The following is a 23,368-nucleotide window of genomic DNA, read 5'->3' on the forward strand; positions in this document are numbered from 1 at the left end:
TCAATATACCGTGTTTGTTAAATGCAGCACCCGTCGAGAGCAGACGAGAAAACCGGGAGATTCGCGAAAGAAAGGCAATGCGGTTTAGGTTAAAGGTGCTCTTCCTTCAAAACCTTCCTTCATTTTTTTAAGGTACACGGGCAAATGCATTTCCTGGCAATACGAGTTTACTGGATTGTAGCGCGAAGTGACACGGACACAGACTAGAAGCAGACATTTCATATCTGTTTCACTTCGTCGATATTATCGCTGAATTATAACGCTCTCTTCTTTTTGTTACGAACCTGAGAGAAACCATCAGTTTCTTTTTCATGCAGCCGTTTGTTCTTCTTGCGAGGAATGTTCCTCGAATCTGCTCTAATACAGCGAAGTTTAACTTTATCGGCTTTCGATATGCTATCGTTCAGTGCATCTCAGTTCGGCCAATATATCTCCCGTCGTGAGTTTGTGCCAGCCTTTGGTATCATAATCATCTTCATCCCCTTCATATCAATTGGACTTCAGCCAAAGGGCTATTCTATCTGCTTTCCACAATGTTATTCATATGTCCGTAAGGTGGCGCTGCTACAGGTGGCGCTACTAACTTTTGTTACGTTTGTTCTATGAAATCACCTTATACTCTCATCCTATGACCTGATGTTTCCGCTTTTACAGCGAAGCTGTTAGCCGCTAGTTGGTCGGGATCTCTCGTGTCCATCAGCAAAAAAAAAAAAAAAAAGATTCAACCAAAATACTGTGTATATCTCCTTTGGAATCAGGCGTACAACACACTGCTCAGTACTTATTTTAATAAAGAAAAGCACAAAACAAGCGTAATAACCGCAGAATGGATGATAAGGCGCCTGCGAACAATACGAGGCACGTTGCTTCTCCCCGCGTGTGTTTCCCGGTAGAGATTACGGTTGCATAAGCTGTTCCGGTGGGAAAGGGCATCAGCAGCATACGAATCATTGAGAGGCGTCACCAAACTTCCTATATAGAAGGGAGACCTGCCTAGCAACTCAAACAGTTCATTGCAAGACCACTACGGGTAGACCACGCGAAGACTCCCGAAGAGCAGCGTGACTACTTCGAGCGTCGGGGAGGGCAAAACCGTAATGCTCAACAACAGTGTAGTGCTAAGGCTAGGCAGAACAAGAAAATATTTCATATCTCCATCGAAGGCATTTCAGTGGTTTTTTAACAGCTTCGCTGGCCATCCACTTTCGCAGGGTCGGGATGGCGAGTCAATTCTTTATTTCCTTCTTTCTTGCTGTGTGCGGCTATTGTCCCCTTTTGTGGGCGCATGGGCCATGAATTAAGGCGACAGCAACAACATAGCTAGTTGACTCACTCACGTTCGAGCCCTCGAATTCTACGCGAACACCAATAACTATTGGATGGATCAGTGCTCACACACACACACGCCTGGCTACGCAAAACAGGGCACTGTCCGTCTTCAACCTGTACTCACTGTCACGTTAAAGCCAACCAGTGGCATGTGCCGTGGGAGTGCTCCAGGTACACCGACAAAAGAAAAATGATGAACAAATGTCTTAATCGCTCATGCTTGCCGCTTCCGGATGCCCGTGAGATTCTTTCCCGTCAAGACACTATTAACATGCGCGCTGTAAACTTCAGCGCATGCTTGTGTACTTTCTTAAATCTACCAGAAACGTGTTTTAATTTTTGATGCCTGCAAAATGCAGCGGCGCTATAGACTATACTTCTTGCGTTGTAGTCACCCCGCACCCGTCCCTCCTTTTCCTTTTATTTTCCTTAATTTTTTTTCTAAGGTACACGAATACTACCATAATGCACGCAGGGCAAACACCCTTTATTCATTTTGTTACAAAACACAGTATCACTAGAACATGGACGTAACAGAAATATCTGCCTTTGGAAACGGATGGTGCGCCTGCATATCGCGGCTCCATAATGAACTCCTGCTACGGGTTTATCAAAAAAAAAGGTCCGTTTTCAAATCGTCCTTTTTGGACGATTTGCCATTTTGGAAAACGGCAGCGAAACATCTAGGTTTTCCATATTGCGCTGTCGTTCTTCTCCCTCGGTGTTGTTGATGCGGAGGCAATGTTATGAGGGGCGTTTCAAACATGGAATGACGTACAGCGAGTTGTAGAGCTTGTCACTTTTGGCATCCTTAAAAGCTACAAGGTCTAATGAAACTTTATGAAGGACTTTGATTATGCGAGCATTATATTGCGACTTTGCGTACGCCCTTTGTCGCGTCCTTTATTTACCTATTTCACAGAATTCGCTGAATTCTCTGCTATGTTCTTCAGTTATAATTCGGGTTTCATGGCGCAAAAGCGACTAAGGCCATGCTTCGCCACCCACAAAGGTATAAAAAAATAAAATGCTATAGCAGCGAAAGCTGCGTTACCTTATAATCTGTACAAAAGAAAACCAGTACCATACAAAAACTTCCACAAGTCAGTGAGAGGCACAAGCGCATCATCTCCCAGTATTGAGGCGGGGTGTAAAGGTACGTGCAAGTTATAGAGATTCTGTAAAAGCTTCCGTCTCTGTTTCAATATGTCGACATGTCATAATAATGTGCATTACTGTAAGTGCTTCATGGCACTTCTCTCAAGTTGGCGGGTTTTCTTTTCGAAGTAGAAAATTGTGTGTCAGGTGTGCATTCCAAATTCGAAGTCGACATAGGATCACCTCATAGAAGCGTTGCTGGTTACTCCACTACTTCCACTCGCCAAGCAGAATTTTTATTTTTTTGCGTATAACTTGCTATTTATGTAATAGTCCCATTCTAGCTGCAATTTTGATGCCAGGGCCTTACGAATCGCTCGGATACTGTCTTTGTGTACAAATGTTGTTTGCGTTATGCCTTTGTGCGCTACCATGAACGCGCATCTATATGCTCCTTCATTCCCTGGTATCCCAACATGGCTTGGGATCCAGAAGAATCGTATGGTTCATTCGTATTTATTATAGGCCACCAAGTTTAGGATATCGCCAAGCAGAGGTTCACATGCGGAGTTTAAGTTTAGAGCTCTGAGTGCACTTAACAAGTCAGTATAAATGATAGCATTCTTGTGCTTGTAGGCGGTAATTTTTTTTCTACTGCCGTTCATATCACACAAACTTTGGCGGTGAAGACTGAAGCAAAATTATTTATGCAAATGCTATTTTCCCAATTTCTCTTTATGATTCTGACACCCACGCATTCTTGTGTTTTAGAGCCGTAAGTGTAAAATTCCATGTAATTTTTATATTTTTCTTGAATAGCTCGGAACTCTTGTATTATGTGTTCTTGTGGAATGTCTTCTTTCTTTAGGTGTGTTAGTGTCAAGTCCCATAGCTGTGTAAAATTGCACCACGGGGGAAATCTCAGTGGCCTTTCAGCAACCTGCAGGACCTCATGAGGAATATTATAAATCTGAGAGTATTCCTCATGTCGTAAGATAAGTGCCGGAATCACGTTAGGTTTATTTGTGTAGTGTACCAGTGAGTTGAATTGGGTTACAATGTTGTAGCATATATATTGTCGTGATGACTGAATTATCAGTACATAGGGAAGTATATGTAGTGCTCTGCGGTGCTGTAAGGAAGGCTCATTGCAGTCAATGCATAAACTTTGGACAGGCGACGTTCTGTAGGCACCGCTCGCCAGTCGTAGGCCAAGAGTATGAATTGGATCAAGTCGTTTAATGTGAGATTGCCTAGCCGCACAATAAACAACACTACCGTAGTCCAGAATGCTATGTACAAGGGACCGGTACATATTGTTAAGAATGGCCGTACGGGGTGGCAACGTGCCAGCTTTCAACCCGCTGCACGTGTTCCAAGCCCACCAGACGGGGCGGCCTTCGGATAACTGCGGACGGCCGGCGGCCACGTGGCGCGCGATCAACTCCGGAAATTGGTACTTGGCGGAGCCATCCGGGACAAAGCAGTTCTACGAAGCCCTCTGACGTCGGCACTGAAAGCTGGGCGGTACCGAGAACTGCGGATGACCGGCAGCCACGTGGCGCGCGGTCAGCTCAGGCATGTGGTACTCCGCCGCGCCACCCGAGACGGAGCACAGTTCTACGAAGCCCTCGGTCGTTGACTCCGGAGCCTTAGTGCGGGGCGGCGGCAAGTTTACAATGCTTGGACGAACCTTCCCGACCATTCCTGCTCCGTCCCCGCCGAACGATGACGTCGAACTATGACGCCAAGCGGAGAGCTTATAAGCAGCGTTTGCCGGCTGCTAGGGTGTGCTCGTGTCGTGATCGTTGTCGGGAGCTGAGTGCTCTGTCATACTAGAAATGTACTAGTGAGCTGTGTGCTCGTAAACTGTTTGCTGTATGTTAGTTTTGCGGGCTCCATATGGGGGTCGCGCTAGTCTGCCAATGTATTCTGCTTAAACTGTTAATATGTAAATAAATCCTGTTCACCGAGTTCCTGTCTACGACCTTCATCTCCTTCAAATGGTGGCAGCGGCGAGATAGTCCGACGACTCCTACATCTGGTCGACAGCGGTAGGACCGTCCGACGGATCTTACAATATGCAGTAGGCGTGTTCGGTCAGATCCCCAGTGCCTGCGCGATAATACATTGAGAATATGTAGTGCTTTATTTCCCTTGATTTTTGTTTTGTTAATATGGGCCAGGAAGTTCAGCTTTCCGTCACAAGTTACGCCTATAAATTTGTAGTCTTCTTTGACCGGCAGCGTTGTACCATGCAATGTCACAACTAGATCGCATTTTAACCCTCGCTTCTGGAAGAAGAGAACTATAACAGTTTTGTGTGTTGAAAAACGGAAACAAGTTTTGTTAGCCATTGTGTGAGATTATTTATCGGTATTTGCAGTTGTCTTTCGCAGGTGGATAGATTTTAGGAGCGGCAAGCCACTTGCAAATCGTCAACATATATTGAGTACATAAAAGAGGATGGGATGATTTTATAAATAGAGTTCATTTTGACTATGAAGAGTGTCGTACTCAGAATGCAACCTCGTGGAACGCCATTTTCTTGCGTAAATGTGCGTGAAAGTAATGTGCCGAGACGTACCTGAAATGTTTTATTCGACATGATATCAGATAGACCGTTTAGCATTCTGCCACGAATTCCCATGTCAGCCAGGTCTCTCGAAATTTCATATCGTCACGTGGTGTCACGCTTTTTCTAAATCGATGAAAACAATGAGAGACAAACAAACCGAGACAGTGTTGTTTGTGCAGAAACGCGTCACGTATTTGATGTTCTAGTCAGACGAGATGGTCGGTGGTTGAGCAGCCCTTTTTGTATCCGCACTGGTGCCTGTCTATTAGGCTTCTTGATTCAATAATGAATGTGAGTCTTATGTTAATGGTGCTTTCATATGATTTCGCTAGACAACTTGTTAGTGCAATGGGTCTGTAGCTGCTTGGGGATGTTGCGGGTTTACCAAATTTTGTAAAATGCACTATAACTACATTTTTCCAATCTGTAGGCATTACCCCGGACTCCCATATCTTGTTCAAAAAGTTACGAAATTCCTGTACCGATGCTTGAGGCATGTGTGCCAACACTGTGTAGTGAACACGGTCAAGACCTATTGCTGTTTTTTCTTGGCAGAAAGAACTCTCAATTCATGTATTGTGAGGCAGTTATTATACAATTCAATTGAAGCCCGGGTGGTGGGCCGTATCTGCTTCTCCGCCGACTCTATATATTTTAGGAATCTATTTGAGTAGTTCGCAGAGCTGGAGACGTTGTAAAAGCGTTCGGCGTGGTCCTGCAGTGTTGTTTTTGTCCCTGGACATGTAGCAAGAGCGGAGTACGTGCAGAGAACCTTGGCGAACAAGGACAACACAAGGTATACGGACGCGGCAACGTTCGTCAAAGACGGAAGACAAAACAGCAGAGCAGTGGCGTCGGTGGTTAATTCGGACCTCAAGGAGATCACCAGCGCATCACTACAGGACTGCACGGTAGTCGAGGCCGAAGAGGCAGCTGTGGCTCTGGCAGCACTGGATGGCTATCGATCTGGCAGGTCCCTAACAATAATAACAGACTCTCAAGCAGCATGCCGTAATTATACAAACGGCAGAATTGGGCGCAGAGCACGCCACATACTCTGCTCATGCGACCCGGGAAACAAAGTTCAGCATACCATAATCTGGGTACCAGGGCACACTGGCATAACAGGGAACCAAGAGGCGGATAGGATAGCTCGAGGGCATACCAACCGGGCGTCCGACACATCCAGCCTTGAGGAACCCGAGTCAGTACCCATGGGCTACTCAGATATCCTAAATTATTATAAAGGGGTCAGACTGAAGTACCCACCCCCAGATAAGGATCTAAGCAGAGAGGATGCTGTTGCATGGCGACAACTGCAGACGGGTACTTTCCCGAATCTAAACCTTCTCAATAAAATTTTCCCTACACAGTATGAGGCTAAGTGCCCATGGTGCGGAGAGAAACCAGATCTATACCACATATCATGGGCCTGTCAAAATATTGAATCCCCAACTATCTATAAAATTAAAAACCCGAGTGCGGAACAGTGGGAGAGTATGCTTTCCAGCGTAAGCTTGAACGGCCAAAAGCGCCTAGTAGAGCGAGCTCGCGGGTTGGCCATACTCAGTGGAGCCTTGGACTAGGGCACCAACCCTGTGATTGCAGACAGAAGAATCCATCAGAAGATGGAAGAGGCCGTCTGAAGCCGCGAAGATCTCTTTTGTAGAGCCCAATAAATGTTTTCCGATCCGATGTGTATGCTGAGTACTCTCCTCTAAGTTTCCTTACCTGGCGCCACATTCGTTTTGATGTCACTACTATTAACTGAAGATATGTATTTTTGCCATGATGATTTCTCCGCTTATCTTCAAATAAATGGTGCTTTGACTTTGGCCTTTTTGAAGTTTAAAAGGTTGCTATAGGTGGGCTACTTTCGTAGGAATCCCCAGGCCTTATTTTGTTCCTTCTTAGCTTCTGCACACTCGTTTGTCCACCAGGGATTTAGCTTTTTGTACACAATACCGGATGACTGAGGTATCGCCTTTTGTGCCGCTTAGATTATGACCTCAGGGAATTTTTTAAGTTCGTGAGCGCTTAGTTCTGGCGAAAATGCAACTTCCAGTTTCGCATTCTCCATAAAACCCGGTCAATCAGTGAGCTGTAATTTCCACCGGCGTGGCCTAGTGAATAAGGTTGGTGGTGATGGTAAGAGTTTGATGGCGGCGGGTAAGCTATCACTACCATATGACGTTTCGAAGGCTTCCCATTTAAGATAATTAAAAAGAGACGGTAAGAAGGTAATTCTAAGCAACTAAAGGTGCGGGAAGTCAAGGAAAAGGAGGTCGGCGCACTTGAGTTTAAAAGGCAGATATCACTAAACAAAATAAAATCTTCAAGGAGTTGCCCTCTTTGGTCAGTTCTGACACTGCACCAGAGAGTACAATAAGCCTTAAAATCTCCTACTAAAACAAATGACTCCCGTAATTTATCTGTTTAATTTTCTAAGTGTTTAGTAGTAAAATGGGTGTGGGGTGGAATGTATAGTGAAGAAATGGTGATGGCTTTGTGAGACAGAATGGTGACGGCTACGGCCTCGAAAGATGTATTCAATTGAACATTTTGGGTAAGAGTGCCGTCCTGCACGATTATAGCGACTCCTCCTGACAAGCGGCTGGAGTATTCGCGGTCCCTTCGGACAAGGGTCAAACCTTTAAGAATTGGACTATTTTTTGTACCGAGATTAGTTTTCTGAAGACACACTGCAACTGGCAAAAAAATGATGGTGTCTTTGATGTCACCTATATTGTGTATGAGACCTGTGCATTTCCAGTGTACAGTGAAAGCCATGGCTGTAAAATTAAACATGTATTGATGTGTGTGAACTTAAAAATTAAAGGTGACATGCGTTAGGGAACAATACTCGTTTGATGAAGGGTAACCATTCAGGTTACCTCTCTCCTTTTCGGTGCAATTACAAGGAGCTTATCCTTCTTAGAGCGCTAAGAGGAACGCTGTTAAGAACGCCTAGAACCTTGGAAGAACGTGGCGTCATGGCGCCGGGATTTTGGCATCGACCTCCATCGCCTTCTATGAGGCGCTGGGGGATCGAAAGCATGGCACCGAAACACGCGTCTCGGGCCTTGGTGTTTCGTTTAATCTTGTGACCTGTGGAACAGCTGTCTGCAGGGCCGCGTTAGATGATGGCAGAGCAGCTCTAGCTGCTGCTACCAAGGGGGCGGATGAAGTTGCTACGGTACCACTGACTGTGACCCCTTTGGACTCCTGAGTCCGATGTCGTGCTGCCCCTTGACGCACCACATTGGCATAGTTTGTTTGAGGTAAGGGTGGAGGCCGCTTCCTCGCTTCGAAAAATAAAATCTTGCCCTTTACTGTGAGGGCAATCACTTCCTTCTCCTTCTTCCAACAGGGACATGATCGTAAATATGCTGGATGATCCCCTTTACTGTTTACACAGCGGGGGCAAGCCTTACAGTTTTCAGACGGATGGTCGTTGGCACTATACTTCGCGCATGTTTCTTTGCCTCTACATGGTTGTGATGCATTGCCGAACCTCTGGCACTTGAATAATCACCCTGGGGTCGCTATGTATGGTATGACATTGATCTTTAGATATCCTGCGTTGAGAGAGGTGGGGAGAATGCTTGTACCAAATGTAAGAATCACATGTGTCGTGGGCAGTTGTTCATGGTTTCTTCGGTTGTAATTCTTCGAATTTTGATCACATTTTGTTCTTGGAACCCCTCGAGGAGTTCCTCTCCACTTAAGCTGAGAAAATCTTCCTCTCAGATAACGCCCCTGCAGGTGTTTAGGCAGCGATGAGGAGAAATCGTGACTGATTTCACCAATACTGGCGAGTTCTGGCAGCTTTTGCACTTGCTGTTTGTTTTTCAGTTCAATTAGAAGGTCTGCGCTGGTCATTTTTAAAGCTATGTGTTCTTTACCAATTATGCACCGCCCCTATAATATATGTACCCAAGAATGGATATATTACACGTGGTTAACCCTTGCCGCCAGGAAATTCGCAAGTAAGAAGAACTGAATAGAAGACGGGAAAGATGGAAAGCGAGCGAGAAATCAACAAGATTCAAGAAGGGGGCAGGAAAAGGCGGCTGCCGATTTCTTCCAGGTGGGTCAGTCTGGAGGTGCCGTCTATGTGAAACCCTCCGCCAGGGGGCCTTAAAGGTCGAAACACCCGCCATCGGCTCAACCCCTGGGATCCTCTTTTCCCAGACACGGCTAAGCCACGCATGGCTACACGCGATAGGGTCAAACCTTCACTTGCTCCGGTACGTGGTGTCGCAACACACCAAACGCCTGCTGACGCAGAGGCCCATGCGGGGAAGATACGCTGCAATAAACACGATCTTTCGCCGCTGTAATTGGAGCCGAGTGTTCGTCTTTCCGGAATAATTCCGTGTGAGTGTTGGCATCGGAGAAAAGATTAAACATAGAAAACACGTTTTTAGGTACGAACAGCAACAGCCTAGCTGTCTAACGCACTGTCTGCTATAGAATGCAGACCACATCGAAAGAAAAGAAAAGTGTATTCTAGGTGACTTGTCATGCTCAACGCTCGCGGTAAATTATTAATAGAAACATTGAAAGAAGAGTTAAACTCCTTTCAACGTGTGGTACTGTGCTTGAAATAAGTGAGCAGAAAATTAAGACAAGGTTGAATGCGTTGATGGCTGGCGCCGTCAACATATCATCGGCTGAATGGTTCTGTATGCGCATGCGGCTTGAAAGGTCATGTTTTCAGGAAGTGGACTGCGTATAGGCGTGGGCGCGTCGATTAAAACGAAGTTACAGAGGAAATCATCTGGTCTAGACCAGCTAATGGTGTTTTCAGCGCAAGTTTAAAATTACTTTTTTCTTGATGGAGTAGTAGACAACACACGCAGCCATGCTAACATTTCCACCTTCCCTTAAATCCATCATCTCTCCTTTGTGATCAAAAGGAAGTAGCTTGCCACAACAACTTCGATTTGCCAAGGGTGACATAAAAATTTTTGTATAGCATTTTTAAGATCTATATCTTGGACAGATTGTCCACTGTTTCCATGGGCCTCCGCTCGTTCACATAGAAACGTTTCGTGCTTCTATGAACTGCTTCGCGAAAACATAATTAGAGCCGTTCATTTGATGCGGAACACTCTCGTATATATATTCGCTCTCAAAAGCCTAACAGTCACAGACACGGGCACTGCGCTTTGTTTTCTTTTGTAAAGGAGAGTGGGGCCCCGTGACACCATCATACAAAAATGAAAAACTGCCTTCTTTTAGTCATAGAAGGACAAAAGAAAGGCTTAGTCTCTTCCACTGTGTAATGAAGCGTTCATTGGTTTCATACTAGACCATTACCTAAACGAAAATATGTCGTGTACAGCCAGAAATAACGCAAAACAAACCCGTGCCGAAATGAAAATTTAAAAAATAAAGGCCTTATATTTGCCTTCATTTTTTCTTGACTGCGCAGCACTGGAACAGCCTTCCTAGACATGCTGTTAGTGCCGAAACTCCCGAGTAGTTTTCTTCCAATAATCCAAGTCACTTCCGGGTGTGTAGCTTCTTTGTTTTCATGTAATGTTCTGTTAATGCATTGATTTTAGTTGTTGATGTCATCGTCGTTGTGATTGTTCACATTGCATTCTTTTTCTATTTATAACAATTACCACTTTAGCTTTAGTCCCCGAATTGAATTGAACTGGCAGTATGTAGTACAAAGAAAAAAAAATGATAACGACACCCTACGCTCAACTAGCATAGCATCCATTACATAGGATCCCGGATGAAAACAGCGTTTATGAGTGTCACTGTATGGTCATCATATCCAAAAGAAAGGTTTACCGACATAGTGCTAACGTACTTGCGATCTCTTTCACCATTCCAATCCTTGATGCTATTGAAACTGATCAAGAGTTTCGAAACTACGCCATTTTTTTCAAGCTGCCAAAGTCGAGCGAAATAGCAGTGTAAACAATAACGCTAAATTAGTGTAAACTGCTAATGTATTCTTTCAAAACGGTAATTCCATAAATTTCGTTGTGATAGATTGATTATTAGAAAAGAAAATAGAGATTGAAGTTCCGTTTGCTTTTTTTTTTTTTCACTTTCGCTCTATCCCAGACGCCGGCGCGTGAGTTGGATGTCATGCATTTCAAAATATTTTTGTTGGCATTTGGGGTGCCGTAGCTCGGAAAAAGTTATTTAAACTTGCCAATTGTACCAGTTCAGTCCTTGACTCTTTCATAACACAGTATCTTACACCACAACACCGATAAAAGATTAACTGGGCTCTAGCAGACGCTGTAAAAATCCAAGACCACATGTAACCTGGTGCGGGAACTTCAAGGTGGCGGCGCCACGCATCTCTGTTTCTGCTTCGTTCTTTTTTTCTTCTTTCTTTTCTTTCTTTGTTTTATGAAACCTCTTCTCGCGGTGAGGGTGGGTTTTCTGGTATCGTAGAAGGTTACCTTACTAATATATCATCATACATTTTCTTTTTTATCCTTTAGTGTCCCTTTAATAAGGGCGTAGGCATTGGCTTTTCCGTATACGCTGTCGACAGGCCTCGGAACACCTTATGCGGATGCAAGTGTTTTCTTGCTTTCTCCTTTCTTCTCGCCATGACAAGACAGTTGGGTAAGCGAACCGGGTTCCACGTGGCAAGACTGCAATGTCCGGTCCGTCATACGCAACAATAGGAAAGTAGAAAAAATTCACAGCAATAGCTTTAGTGTGCTCTTAGTGTGGCTTGGATAAACCCGGATTCGAACGACGTCCAACGTATTTGTCGTAGCACTTGGCACAAATTTCTGTAAAATCAAATCGCAGCGATTCAACAGGTGAAGAAATTACATTACGCGTGTTCGTGATAATGTTTTGAAGAAATCGTTTCTCGCACAGAACACAGCAGCATTACCGAAGGAGACAGACATTATTTGCGCGAGTCGCCGAAATGCATAAGTGAATAAGTAGGCCTATGACTGCCGCTGTTTCTTTTTGGTTTCTTTCTCTTTTGAAGTGCTGGTTGGCAGATCAGAAGAAAGTAGAGGCCCAAGCTTCCTACTCGCGTTGTTCTTGTTTTTTTCAGAGTAGCGTTTCTTTCTGCCACGCGCTTAAAAGTGATTAGTTAAAAGAATGAAATTTTAATTATTCGTTAAAAAATTTACTCTGACGTTTCATGCAACCAATGTCCGCGTCCTCAAGCAATATACATTTCACAGTAGGTCTCTGCTATCAGACACATATAATATTAAAATAATGTATGTTTGTCAAGATTTTTTTTAAAAAGTCACCTCGTGTGTAGGCACCACAATACAAATAAGGTCGCACCGTGACAAACTACCCGTTTCAAAAGGCAAGAGCAAATAAGTTCAGCTCAGCGGAAATGACTTGATCATTATTTTTTGTCGCAACGCGTTGCCAGCGGCGACGGATATACGTAAGTGTGTGAAAATATGTATTTATCGGGGGGTGACCAGGGGGCACTTGTCCCCTTCCTGTTAAAAATTAACCTGCCTCCCCCCCGCACACACACGCGCAAACTCTCGAAGTTGGGCACTGTCGGCTGCACATTGGCAAATTCGAGGGAACCGCAGATGAGGCAAAATTTTCTGTTTGCATATATTGACAAGGCAAGCAATGCTTTTTCTTTATTACGTGTCCCCTGCTTGAGCAGGGAGGGTTGTCCTTGGTGCTTCGGCGCAACGCGCCATTTGCACGCCGGTATTGCGGAGAAGGCGCCTTGCAGTTCCCGCCATAACAAGGTTCAGCTTTCGGAGCTTGCATCATCCCGAGTTCACTGGGGCCTTCTAGCCCTATCTGGAAACACAAAATTAGCGTTGCTATATTTAACCTGAAGGCGAGGGGTTGGGCCTGGATAAGGTATTACGAATGGATATGGCACGTAATTGTCGGGTTATCAAATACGGTAACTATTGAACAATTATCCAGAAGTAGCCGGCATGTAGTTGCAGACTAAGCCTTTTATAATCTTCTGTAAACGAATAAAACGTCTTACACGTTTGGCCATCCAGTTAGATTGTGTAATCACACCTTATCCTAGTGATGTTGACGAAAACGACTTTGTCGAATGTGCAGAAAAAAATGAAGATATCAGGTTATGATCTCATAATGCGTGCTATTACAACACTGACTAGAATTTCTGTCATCGAGCTGAGTCACTCGTGACGCTGTCTGTCAATATGATTTTTAGGCTATTTCCCCAAAATAATTACAGTAGCACGTTTTTCTTCTTGTGCAACCTGCATGTGCTTTATTTTAACTGTACTTCCGTTGCGTAAAACCTCGACAACACCATTACCTTAACTATTGATAATTTTTATTTCTGTAGATTGAACGACGAGTATTATTGTTGTGTATATTTGGATTTGCTGTACTGCTGCTATAGCGGGGTTCAGCTATCTCTCAGGCACTCATTGCCTTTGCACCTATTCTCTTGGGGTTTCTCGTAAATTGAAGAAATTAAATTCACACACACATTATATATATATATATATATATATATATATATATATATATATATATATATATATATATATATATATATATATATATATATATATATATATATATATATATATATATATATATATATAAAACCCACAGTCTGCGTTCTGAAATATGCGCGTCGTTCCACTCTGACCTACAGTGTGCACACTCGGGAGTATTCAAAACTTACCAGCGCATTCGACAGTGGTACTGCTGGTGCAGGATGTACAGCTGCGTTCGGCAGTTCGTTAGCTCGTGCCCCGATTGTCAGCGCCATAAATATTCACCCAGCCTCTCGCGAGACATTTTTCAGCCTTTACCTTCCCCTACCCGGCCGTTCGGGCGCGTCGGCATCGATCTGTATGGACCACTTCCCTTGACATTTGCTGGTAACCGCTGGGCCATCGTGGCCGTTGACCACTTCACGCGATACGCCGAAACTGCCGCTCTCCCAGCGGCTACAGCGCACGATGTTGCCTCCTTCATGCTTCGCCGATTGATACTGCGTCATGGTCCACCACACAGGAGTTTCTCAGCGATCGCAAACGTGACTTGTTGTCGAAAGTCGTCGAAGCCATCTTCAAAGAGTGCCACGTTGTGCACCGCACAACTGCTGCTTACCATCCGCAGACCAACGGTCTCACAGAACACTTTAACCGTGCGCTTGGCGACATGCTCGCAATGTACGTACCCTCCGACCACACATATTGGTATGCAATTCTGCCCTTCGCATCCTACGCCTACAATACGCCACTCAGAGCGCCACTGGCTTTTCATCCTTTTCCTTTTTGTACGGCCGACACCCGCCCCACACAATCGACACAATCCTCCCGTACAAGCCAAATGCATCTGAGATTCCACGGCCAGACATGCCGAAGAGTGTCGCGATCTCGCGCAGGCCTTTACTTCAAATGACCAAGAGCGCCAGAAGAGCGTTCGCGGTGACACCACTTTTGCCCCCACGTTCCTCCCCGCAGCGCTTGTGTGGCTCTCGGTCCCTTCCACTACGCCTGGGCTCTCACCGAAACTACTGCCCAAGTATGAAGGCCTCTACCGCGTCGTTGAATGCACATCTTCGGTCAACTACGCGATCGAGCCCGCTGAACAGTCTTCGGACATGCGCCGTAGTGGACGAGACATTCTCAACGTCGACCGCCTCAAGACAAACTATGACCCATTCATGGCGACAAGCTGTTAGGTCGCCGGGTAGCTCCCTTTTCGTTCCCGGGGGTAATTGTAGAGAGGGTTTCTAACGATATAGTGTGTCGTCCTCTCCAGCGCTTTCTAGTGGGTCGTCCTCTTCAGCGCTTTTCAGTTGGACGATGAGCGAGGGCAACGTCAGCACGACGTAGTTCCTAGACATGTACAACAGCTATGAACAGAAGTTCCGCATGTAGGTTCACACACCATGCACACTGACAACTTGAAGAGTCAGTGCATACTCCAGCCACAAAACTGTGCAACCGCGTTCCGAAACATAGCTCCCGAGATACGCCGATATCGAAAGAAGTTTGCTTCCGCCGTGACGTCAGGAAAATGGCCGAACATAATTGGCTGGTTCGTCTACGCAACATGAATAGTCGGAAAGCGGTGTATTTGCCACTGTAATCATAGGTTGTCGCCAACTGTAGTGTGAAGTGCTACAGGAATTTATCTATCTACACGTACGCCACGCCGCCTTCGAAAGCTTGCAGGAGAAAGAAGAGGAGGGCAATCCCTGTTGTCGCAAGGCCGGCTTGCTCTTTTCACTGTGACTCATTCGGTGGCACTTCCGCGCAGCGAGCTAAGCCCTTCGCAACAGCGACAAAGGAGAGCGAACGATCGCGCCTTAACAAGCAACTACAGCGCTAAGAGGTCGACAAGCATTGTCGAGTTCATTGTCCCAGCCGACCACACGGCCACATATGTAGGAAACGTGAATACTCTCGTATGACATCGCGCGTAGACGTTGGACAACTGCCATGGTGACCTCAGGCATCTGCGAGCGCGAACTATCTTCCACAGTACTGCCATATGCACGCGCGCTCGTCGATATCGTCCCTGCACTGGGCAGAGGACTAGGAAGGGGGGCGGGGAGCCACCTCTCTCAAGGAGTCTCCGCTTGACAAATCTCGTGATAACGCTGCGGAGAAACGGGAACGGACGCTGATAGCATTGTTCCTCCAATCTCTCCACCCACGCACCACCGATGCTTCCAATCTTCCTTCTTCGCACACCTCAGCTGCAATCGATCGCATAGTATAATCACCGCCCGCTCCACTCATATCTGGCTCTCCAGCCGCGCGGACTAACGCTGCCGGCCACCCTGTCACCTCTCCATTCCGTTCTGGCTCCTCCGACGTCTCGAGGTGGCCTTTCTTCACGCCTTTGATTACTCAACGTGCGCAGTCCTGCGGCTTGCGCGCCAATAGAAGGATCAAATCCCTGCCGCTGCGTCACCGGCCGAGTCTTGAGAACATCATGTGCTTGCCGTGAGGACCCGTAATTCATACAAACACCAAGTTGTGAAGGTTCAAGAAACCACCGTGCGTGCTTGCTCAAGACCAGCTTTGCAAGAACGATTCAAAGGCAAAGAAGCACCCTCGTGGATACGACCGCATGGTCAAGCATCGAAGTTCCGCTGTTGCACTGTTCCTCACTATCGCTAAAGAAAGCAGTTACCTGTTGAGATACCACAGTGCTAGATAACCACTCAGTGGGCAAGTTTCGAATGGATTCTACGTAACCAGTGCCACAGTTTCGTAATTCCTAGGGAAGAGATCGTGCTGTTAGCCGAGGAGGCGCATTTAACTGCCTTCGCGCGTCTCTATCATCGCGCCTGCATGCGTGACTGGGTGCTTCCCGTTCCAGCGCGCACCAACAATCGAGGACCGCTAGTCGTGTGCAGAGGACAGGAGCAGCACTTGCGGACCAAAAGCTGTAGGCCATGTCCTCGACGTCGAGCGTCCACAGGCTTTCGCTACCGCCGAGCGCGCTTGACCGGGCGGGCCGTCGCCGCCGGCGACAGCACCGGGTCTCCTGGAGCGACCAGCAGAGCGGCGGCGTCGGAACGGGCGTGAATCTGAGCCCACCGGAGGGATTCTTGCGAGAGCGGTCAGTGAGCCTGATGAGCCATGCCGAGGTTGACGGTGCGAGCAGCGCAGCCAGCTCCGTCGCTAGCTCCGCGTACTTCACAGCAGGTTAGTGGGTGCGTCTATAAAGCGGTAACTTTCGGCGTACCCCATGGTTGTGATGGTGGTTATACGCCTACTATAATAGTTCGCGATTCGCAATTCGTGCCTCCAATTTCATATTTATGCATGATTCAACGTGATTTTTCGTGTTGCTATTTGTATAGAGGGCTGCTGCGTTTGCATTGTCGGTCATGCGAGTTCCGTTGCTTTGTTCAACTGTCATTATGCGAGGTTTTACTTCTGGCACCGATCATGTATGACGCGGTAGAAAATAAACATTACATAAGAATGGTTGAGGCTGCACGTATTTTGCCATGTCACTGAGACGCATCACCACACAATCAGCAAACCAAGGCTCTTAAGTAAGGCGAATACATAACACTTTCTTGCGGGTTAACGGGGGCTCTTTCGTAATCACCATGCTTTCCAGCACGCATGCACAAAGTCTTTCTGCTGTAGGCTCTGGAGAAACGTTTAGCGTCCAGTGTGGTAGCATGAGTGTGACCAAAGAAAGTGTCCTACATCTCATGCTTCGTTGCATGATGGTGACCTTGTAGAATTGGAGCACCCCATCTTAAATATATTCATGTCGGCGTAGGCCTGAGGGTCAAAGCGGGCTCGAGGTCTTGCTGGATTCGTTATATGGCTACACATCAAGATAGTTCAAGCGCTGTCAACTCAAATACCAGTTGAATGTACAAATTTCGAAAAGTACCGAGACACTAATTTATCTACTACAACTTTCTACGACTACAACTTTCTTCTCTTATTTGTAATCATTAGCGCCTGTATATTACGTGTTATAGTCTTTTGTTTTCTGTGCATTCTCATCCATATACATGCTCATCACAGTCTACATCACGGCCGCCTGTGCGTACCTGTGCCTCTGTTCACAAACTCATTGTGGTGCGACTTGCCTTTGCCTTTTATATTCATATGTTCGTGGGTGTATAGGATTGTGTGCTGTGGATTTCTGGCTCTACAAAGTGTTTTCATTTCATTTTGATATTACGTATATTTTTATATTGTTGTTTCTGCTATGCGAAAAGGAGTAGCCTTCACAATTATAGGGTAACTACATCTCTTCCTTTTATTTTCATTTCAACTAAAAAAAAGTGTTCTCATGTACATAAGGTAAGTGAAGGGGCACTTCGTGCGGAGATTACAGTAATTTCTCTAAGCTAAGTGTGATAAACGCGTATTCAGCTCTTGCGAAAAGTGAAGAATCATATGTATCGCACGTTCAATAATGTTTGCTCATACGCGCTAATGAGCGGAAATGGACTGAATGTTCGGGCAAACGTTCCGAATGTATACCCCATTCGATACACTATAGAAACGAGAAATTTCCCGAATAACTCGTACAAGAAAGGAAACACGCAGCTCCAAGGATATTTGGCATCTAAATGGCGCGAAACTTGTTTGAACTAGCTAGGTAGCAGCTGTTGCTGATGGTGTCAAATAGAGAGAGAGAGAGAGAGAGGGGCCCTTTTAATGCATCCCGGAGAGGTTTACCCGTCGACACGCATAGCATGCTACTCCAGACGGGTATGAGTATGACACGGCCACTGCGTACTCGCCTGTAGCTCTCTGCGTCACGCGGTCGAAGGCAATGTATGAGGCTTGTCGAGCAATTATGTTGATGATAGTTGTACATATGCACAGAGATGTGCGACATATCTAAACGCATTTAAGGCTTCATCGCCCTTTTGTGTCACCTTAGCAAATCGGACCTAGGGGATTCAGCAAGAATGGACACATACCCAGCGGCGCATAGCCAGTGGTCCAAGTCGAACATAGATATATGCGCAAACATAGCCGGCGCGGACACGACGACGAACGCCAAACCTCAGGGAAGAAGCAAAGAAAGTTTCACTTTTCAAGAGGTTCCGAGCAAGTGGCTTTATCGTGTCTCGTCTGACGCCGCTCTGCAGAAAGGGCGAGCGGCTCGTGTCTGAAGGGTGGGCTCTCGCTTCACTCTCATAACGGAACTTCAGTCAATGCTCTCACAGTGCGTGTTTTTCACGCATACCTCGCGCCTCATTCTCGATAGGAATTTTCCCCAATTTTGTGCTTGCAAAAGAAATATGTTTAAATGATCTTGTTTGCTTTAAAACATTTTTAAAGATTATTCACCTCACAGGAAAGAAATTCTGCCGTCGTATTCAGGCACACATGATTTCTATTCGGGTTGTAAGTATGTAAAGTGGTCACTAAAATTTTGATAAGAGCTTTCCTTCATTTGCTGCGGGCTGGCTCACTTTAACTTATATCAGAAACGAAGCAGGCAGTCCTTGCTAACCAACTTCCCGTAAATATTGGCTCGAAGAGAGCCTTTAGCACGCTTTGCGTCGACTGCCGGGCAAAGATATCCATGGACGCTCGTACGATAGCTTCATCGCTACCTGGTAAGCGTCCCGTCCTTCGCTTTCTTTCTGTTTGATCACGCCATAAAGCAACAGGAGTCTGCGTGAAACAGGGAGTGCTCCGGTGCGGTTACTGACAAAACAATTCTTGTTTACCCTGCGGTCTGCATACCTTCCGGCCCACCTCTCCCTTACCCCCCCCCCCTCCCCCCCCCTCTCCAAACCCTTCAAAGCTGTCCGGAGACAGCCTGGCGCCGCTCAACAAGCCACGCGAAAGGCCAATCGGACGTGCCCACGCACGCACCCTTTCTTATTCCGCGAACCCCTGCACATATGCCAGGGACAGAAGTTACCGGTCGCTTTCCGTGTGTCACCGTTTCATTACCTTGCTTTGTGTTTCCTTCGCCGCCTCGGGCAGCGCCGATAAGAGCTGGAGATAAAGCTTTCCAAGGAGGGAGAGTAGTGTACACTTGCGGGAGTCGTAACGAGTACGGTGCGCGGCAGCGGACTTACGCAAAAAGCGTTGTGCACTTGGACAGCACACGTGAAGAGCGAATGCCAACCACTACAACAGCTGCTGTAGAAAGCGCTGCCTGTTGCGTTTACGCTATCGGCTTGCGTTTTTGCTGTCGTTTGTTTCTTATGCCCGCCTAGATGAAAGCGTGGCATATTCGGCACTCAGTTGGAACAAAATCAAGAGAGCTGCCCTCTTCGCGCAGTACCGCCAGAACCGTATACGAGGGCGTTGAAAAGGGGGACTTCGCCGGTGATATATTGAATGCTTTGCGCGAACATGAGCCTGGCCTTGCCACTGAGAAGCACACTATACGTATAGATTCGACAACATGAGCTAGCGTTCAGTTCTCTCATAGGAATTTAAATTAAATTATGTGGTTTTACGTGCAAAAACCCTTTCTTATTATGAGCCACGCCGTAGTGGAGGACTCCGGAAATTTCGACCACCTGGGGTTCTTTAACGTGCACCTAAATCTAAGCACACGGGTGTTTTCGCATTTCGCCCCCATCGAAATGCGGCCGCCGTGGCCGGGATTCGATCCCGCGACCTCGTGCTCAGCAACCCAACACCATAGCCACTGAGCAACCACGGCGGGTTCACAGATTTTGTTCGACTGGGATGCGCTCTTGGTAAGCGCTGTGTCTCGACGTCTTGCATTCTTATATGCGCGTTATGGGCGACGTCATGATGATCTCCATCCAGACTGCGAGCGCAAATACATAGAGCCATGCCTCGGCAAATTCACTTATGAGTCCGTTCACTCATACTCGAACCCACCCCTGAGTCGAAGTCGGAGTGAGTTCGGCTGAGTAGAATTTTGGTGAGTTTGAGTCCGCGTGAGCCGTCAGCAAAATATGTATTTTGTAAGTGTGTTTGAGCGAATTTTTTTTTATTTAGCCGATCTATGGCTGAGGCTAAAGGGCACTGCGCCGAACCTGTTTTCAGAACTGCAATCGAATCGGAACGTAGTTCAAGCACGTTAAACCAGAACTGAATGGTTTACAGCGAAGCTCTTAGCCTCTAGGTGGTCGGTATTTTAGTGGCGTGCTCACCCAAGAAAATGGCAACTGGAAAAGGGGTTTGTGTTTGAGTACACGCGTAACAGAATTATGCTTTCTCGTTCAGTTCTCGCGTAACATGATTGTATTTGCTTGTATATTCGAATACCAATCCGAAGCTATCACGTCTCCATCTTGAGTGTAAGTCAGACTTTACGCGTTTTCTGACTCAATTTACTTTTAAACATTAATTTAGTTTAAAAAAATTCAAGGCGTATTTAGTTGTCCCTACGTGGATAAATGCGAAAGCATTGCGACCCCCGCGTGATGCCTATGCTCTTTCAGTCGCTGAGTGACCAGTTCTTGGGACACCTAGTGCTTGGTCGACTCCCACCAAAGGTCGAGGGTTCGTGTCCTTTTTGTACCATCGTGTGGTAATGCCAACGTCAACAACGTCGAATTTTCCACCTCATGTGCCATAAAATGACTTCGATTAATAAGGCACTTGCTCTTGACGGTGAGCCTAGAAGAATGAGGATGTGTGCTCCACTTCCACACACGTGCGTGCGCGTGTGGCGTACGTCGCTTGTGGTGGTGGGTGCTTGTGTAACGTCATCTAGCGTCATTTGGGGTGACGGTGTTTGTGTAACGTCTGCACCAGCTTCTCTGTACATCCACTGTCACGAGGTAGAAGGGAGGCGGATTTTTTTTTTTTTTTTTTCAGTTCGGCACCCTGTAAAGGGCCGAAAGAGATTCGCGGGAGAGACGGAGGCAAACCTTGCCGACGACAAACGCTGACACGACGGCAAGCATGACGCACTTGGTGATGTGAGTGAGTGAGTGAGTGAGTGAGTGAGTGAGTGAGTGAGTGAGTGAGTGAGTGAGTGAGTGAGTGAGTGAGTGAGTGAGTGAGTGAGTGAGTGAGTGAGTGAGTGAGTGAGTGAGTGAGTGAGGGAGTGAGTGAGTGAGTGAGTGAGTGGTGCGTGCGTTTGAACATTAGATATCTTCGCGAGACCGTGCTCCTTAGTGACATTCGCTATTGATTCCCCGACTTATTTTTTAATGTTATTTTTCATGACTTGATATTTAGGGAATGTTTATAAGGACAACTTATAAGGACAACTAAGGGCCCGAAAACGGACGACAAGTGCGAGGGGATGACACAAGCGTACTTAGTCGTCCCTTTTCCACTTCATTTATCTGTTATATGCTTTCGCACATTTAGTACTCCGAACACCATGAACATACTTGCCCACCAACCATTTTAGAAGTGTTTTCTGATACTTCGCCCAAGTTACTGACCGGTGTCCCATACACGCACCTCTCAACGTGGCACAGCGTTTACAGAAACACATGGCATCCTTCGCCTAGTTGATTTCCACCTTGATGAGAACTGCCGTTGGTGATAGTGCCACCGTTATGACGCCAATTAGGTTCGCTGTGACCTGGAGCCGGCTTCTAATTGCCTTGCACGGCGGGCAAGGCCAAACTTGCACATGCAACTTATGGCTTCGCAGAACCAGAAGCAAGACCCTTGCCAAGCCATGCTCTTTGTGCGTGATCAGACTGCATATTCACTCAGGAAAGACAATTTCCATTTGCCCGATTTTCTTTCAGCGCCTTCTTTCACAACAGCATTCCAACTAGGCCAACCAACCAACCTGGTTAGCAGTCGTTAGTGCCGTTATCTAGCGTACGACGGCGGACAGCTGCGAGCAACCGCGATAGGTCAGAGTTGATCGGCTTGACCAAAGCAAACTATAAAAAAAGCAAGGAATTGTAAAAATATAATTTTGAATCTAGCTTTAGCTCCGCTGTGGTCTCCTCAGGTGCATTTCTGATGAAATTGATGTTGATGGAATAAAACCAAAACGTGGGGAACAATGGTAGATGTAGAGAGCATATTAGGCCCTTCTAGGCGCTTGAACTCTATTCTAACACCGACCCCCTCACCCGCTTTCGCTTTTTTTTTTTATCAGAATGGCCTTAAAAAACGAAGCATTGGAGCCATGCCGTTGTCACTGCTCCCATGCCCACGCTTTATAAATTAAGTCATCTTAATCTTGATCCACATGTCCTTAGATGGATTCAATCTTTCCTTCTCAACCGCGGGCAGTTTGTTTTCACTAATGGAACAACCTCACCGCTTACTAACGTGCTATCTGGTGTACCACAAGGATCCGTCCTTGGACCACTTCTATTGTTAATTTATATTAATGACCTTCCGTCCACGCTGTCTTCTGCCAGTCACTTTTTTGCTGACGACTGTGTAATTTTCTGAGAAATACGTAACTTCAACGACATTAATACTCTCCAGACCGATCTTAATTTGGCCTCTAACTGGTGCAAAGCTTGGAAAATGGAATTAAATATTAAGAAATGTAAGTTCATGCTCGTTTCTCGCTGCTCTAATACTTCCCCTTCTTATTGTCTTAATGGCATTCCTCTTGATTCCGTCGCATCATATAAATATCTAGGCGTACATATATCACGAAACTTAACATGGAATGCCCATACTGAATACGTTACCAATAACGCTAATCGCATGTTAGGGTATTTACGTAGCAACTTCTCTTCTGCTCCATCTTCCTTAAAACTCCCACTTTATAAATCACTAATACGACCTAAACTTGAATACGCGTCATCTATATGGGACCCTGGGCATGAAAATCTTGTATCTTCTCTCGAACTTATACAAAATAACTCCGTTCGCTTCATCTTTTCAAATTACAACCGTACCGCAACATAAGAAGCCAACAAACACTCACATCAAGGACAACATAGGGGAAATTACTTGTGCTTAATAAATGAAATAAAGAAACTATAAATTA

At 46.1% G+C, this 23,368-nt stretch overlaps 1 protein-coding gene across 2 annotated transcripts in view; it reads left to right on the plus strand.

The window, feature by feature from the left end:
• Positions 1–15,810: 15,810 nt before the first annotated feature.
• The window catches only part of LOC126531211 (uncharacterized), a 126,329-nt gene continuing 118,771 nt past the window's right edge, over positions 15,811–23,368 (plus strand). The window contains exon 1 of one of the 2 annotated variants that reach the window (XM_055071026.2): positions 15,811–16,662. In XM_055071026.2, the coding sequence (XP_054927001.1) occupies positions 16,410–16,662 (253 nt within the window). In that variant the 5' untranslated portion in view covers positions 15,811–16,409. The remainder of the gene's footprint in view (positions 16,663–23,368) is intronic. The other variant, XM_050178640.3, reaches the window with a different exon arrangement.

The sequence above is a fragment of the Dermacentor andersoni genome, chromosome 5, assembly GCF_023375885.2.
Source record: "Dermacentor andersoni chromosome 5, qqDerAnde1_hic_scaffold, whole genome shotgun sequence".
Lineage (NCBI taxonomy): Eukaryota > Metazoa > Arthropoda > Arachnida > Ixodida > Ixodidae > Dermacentor > Dermacentor andersoni.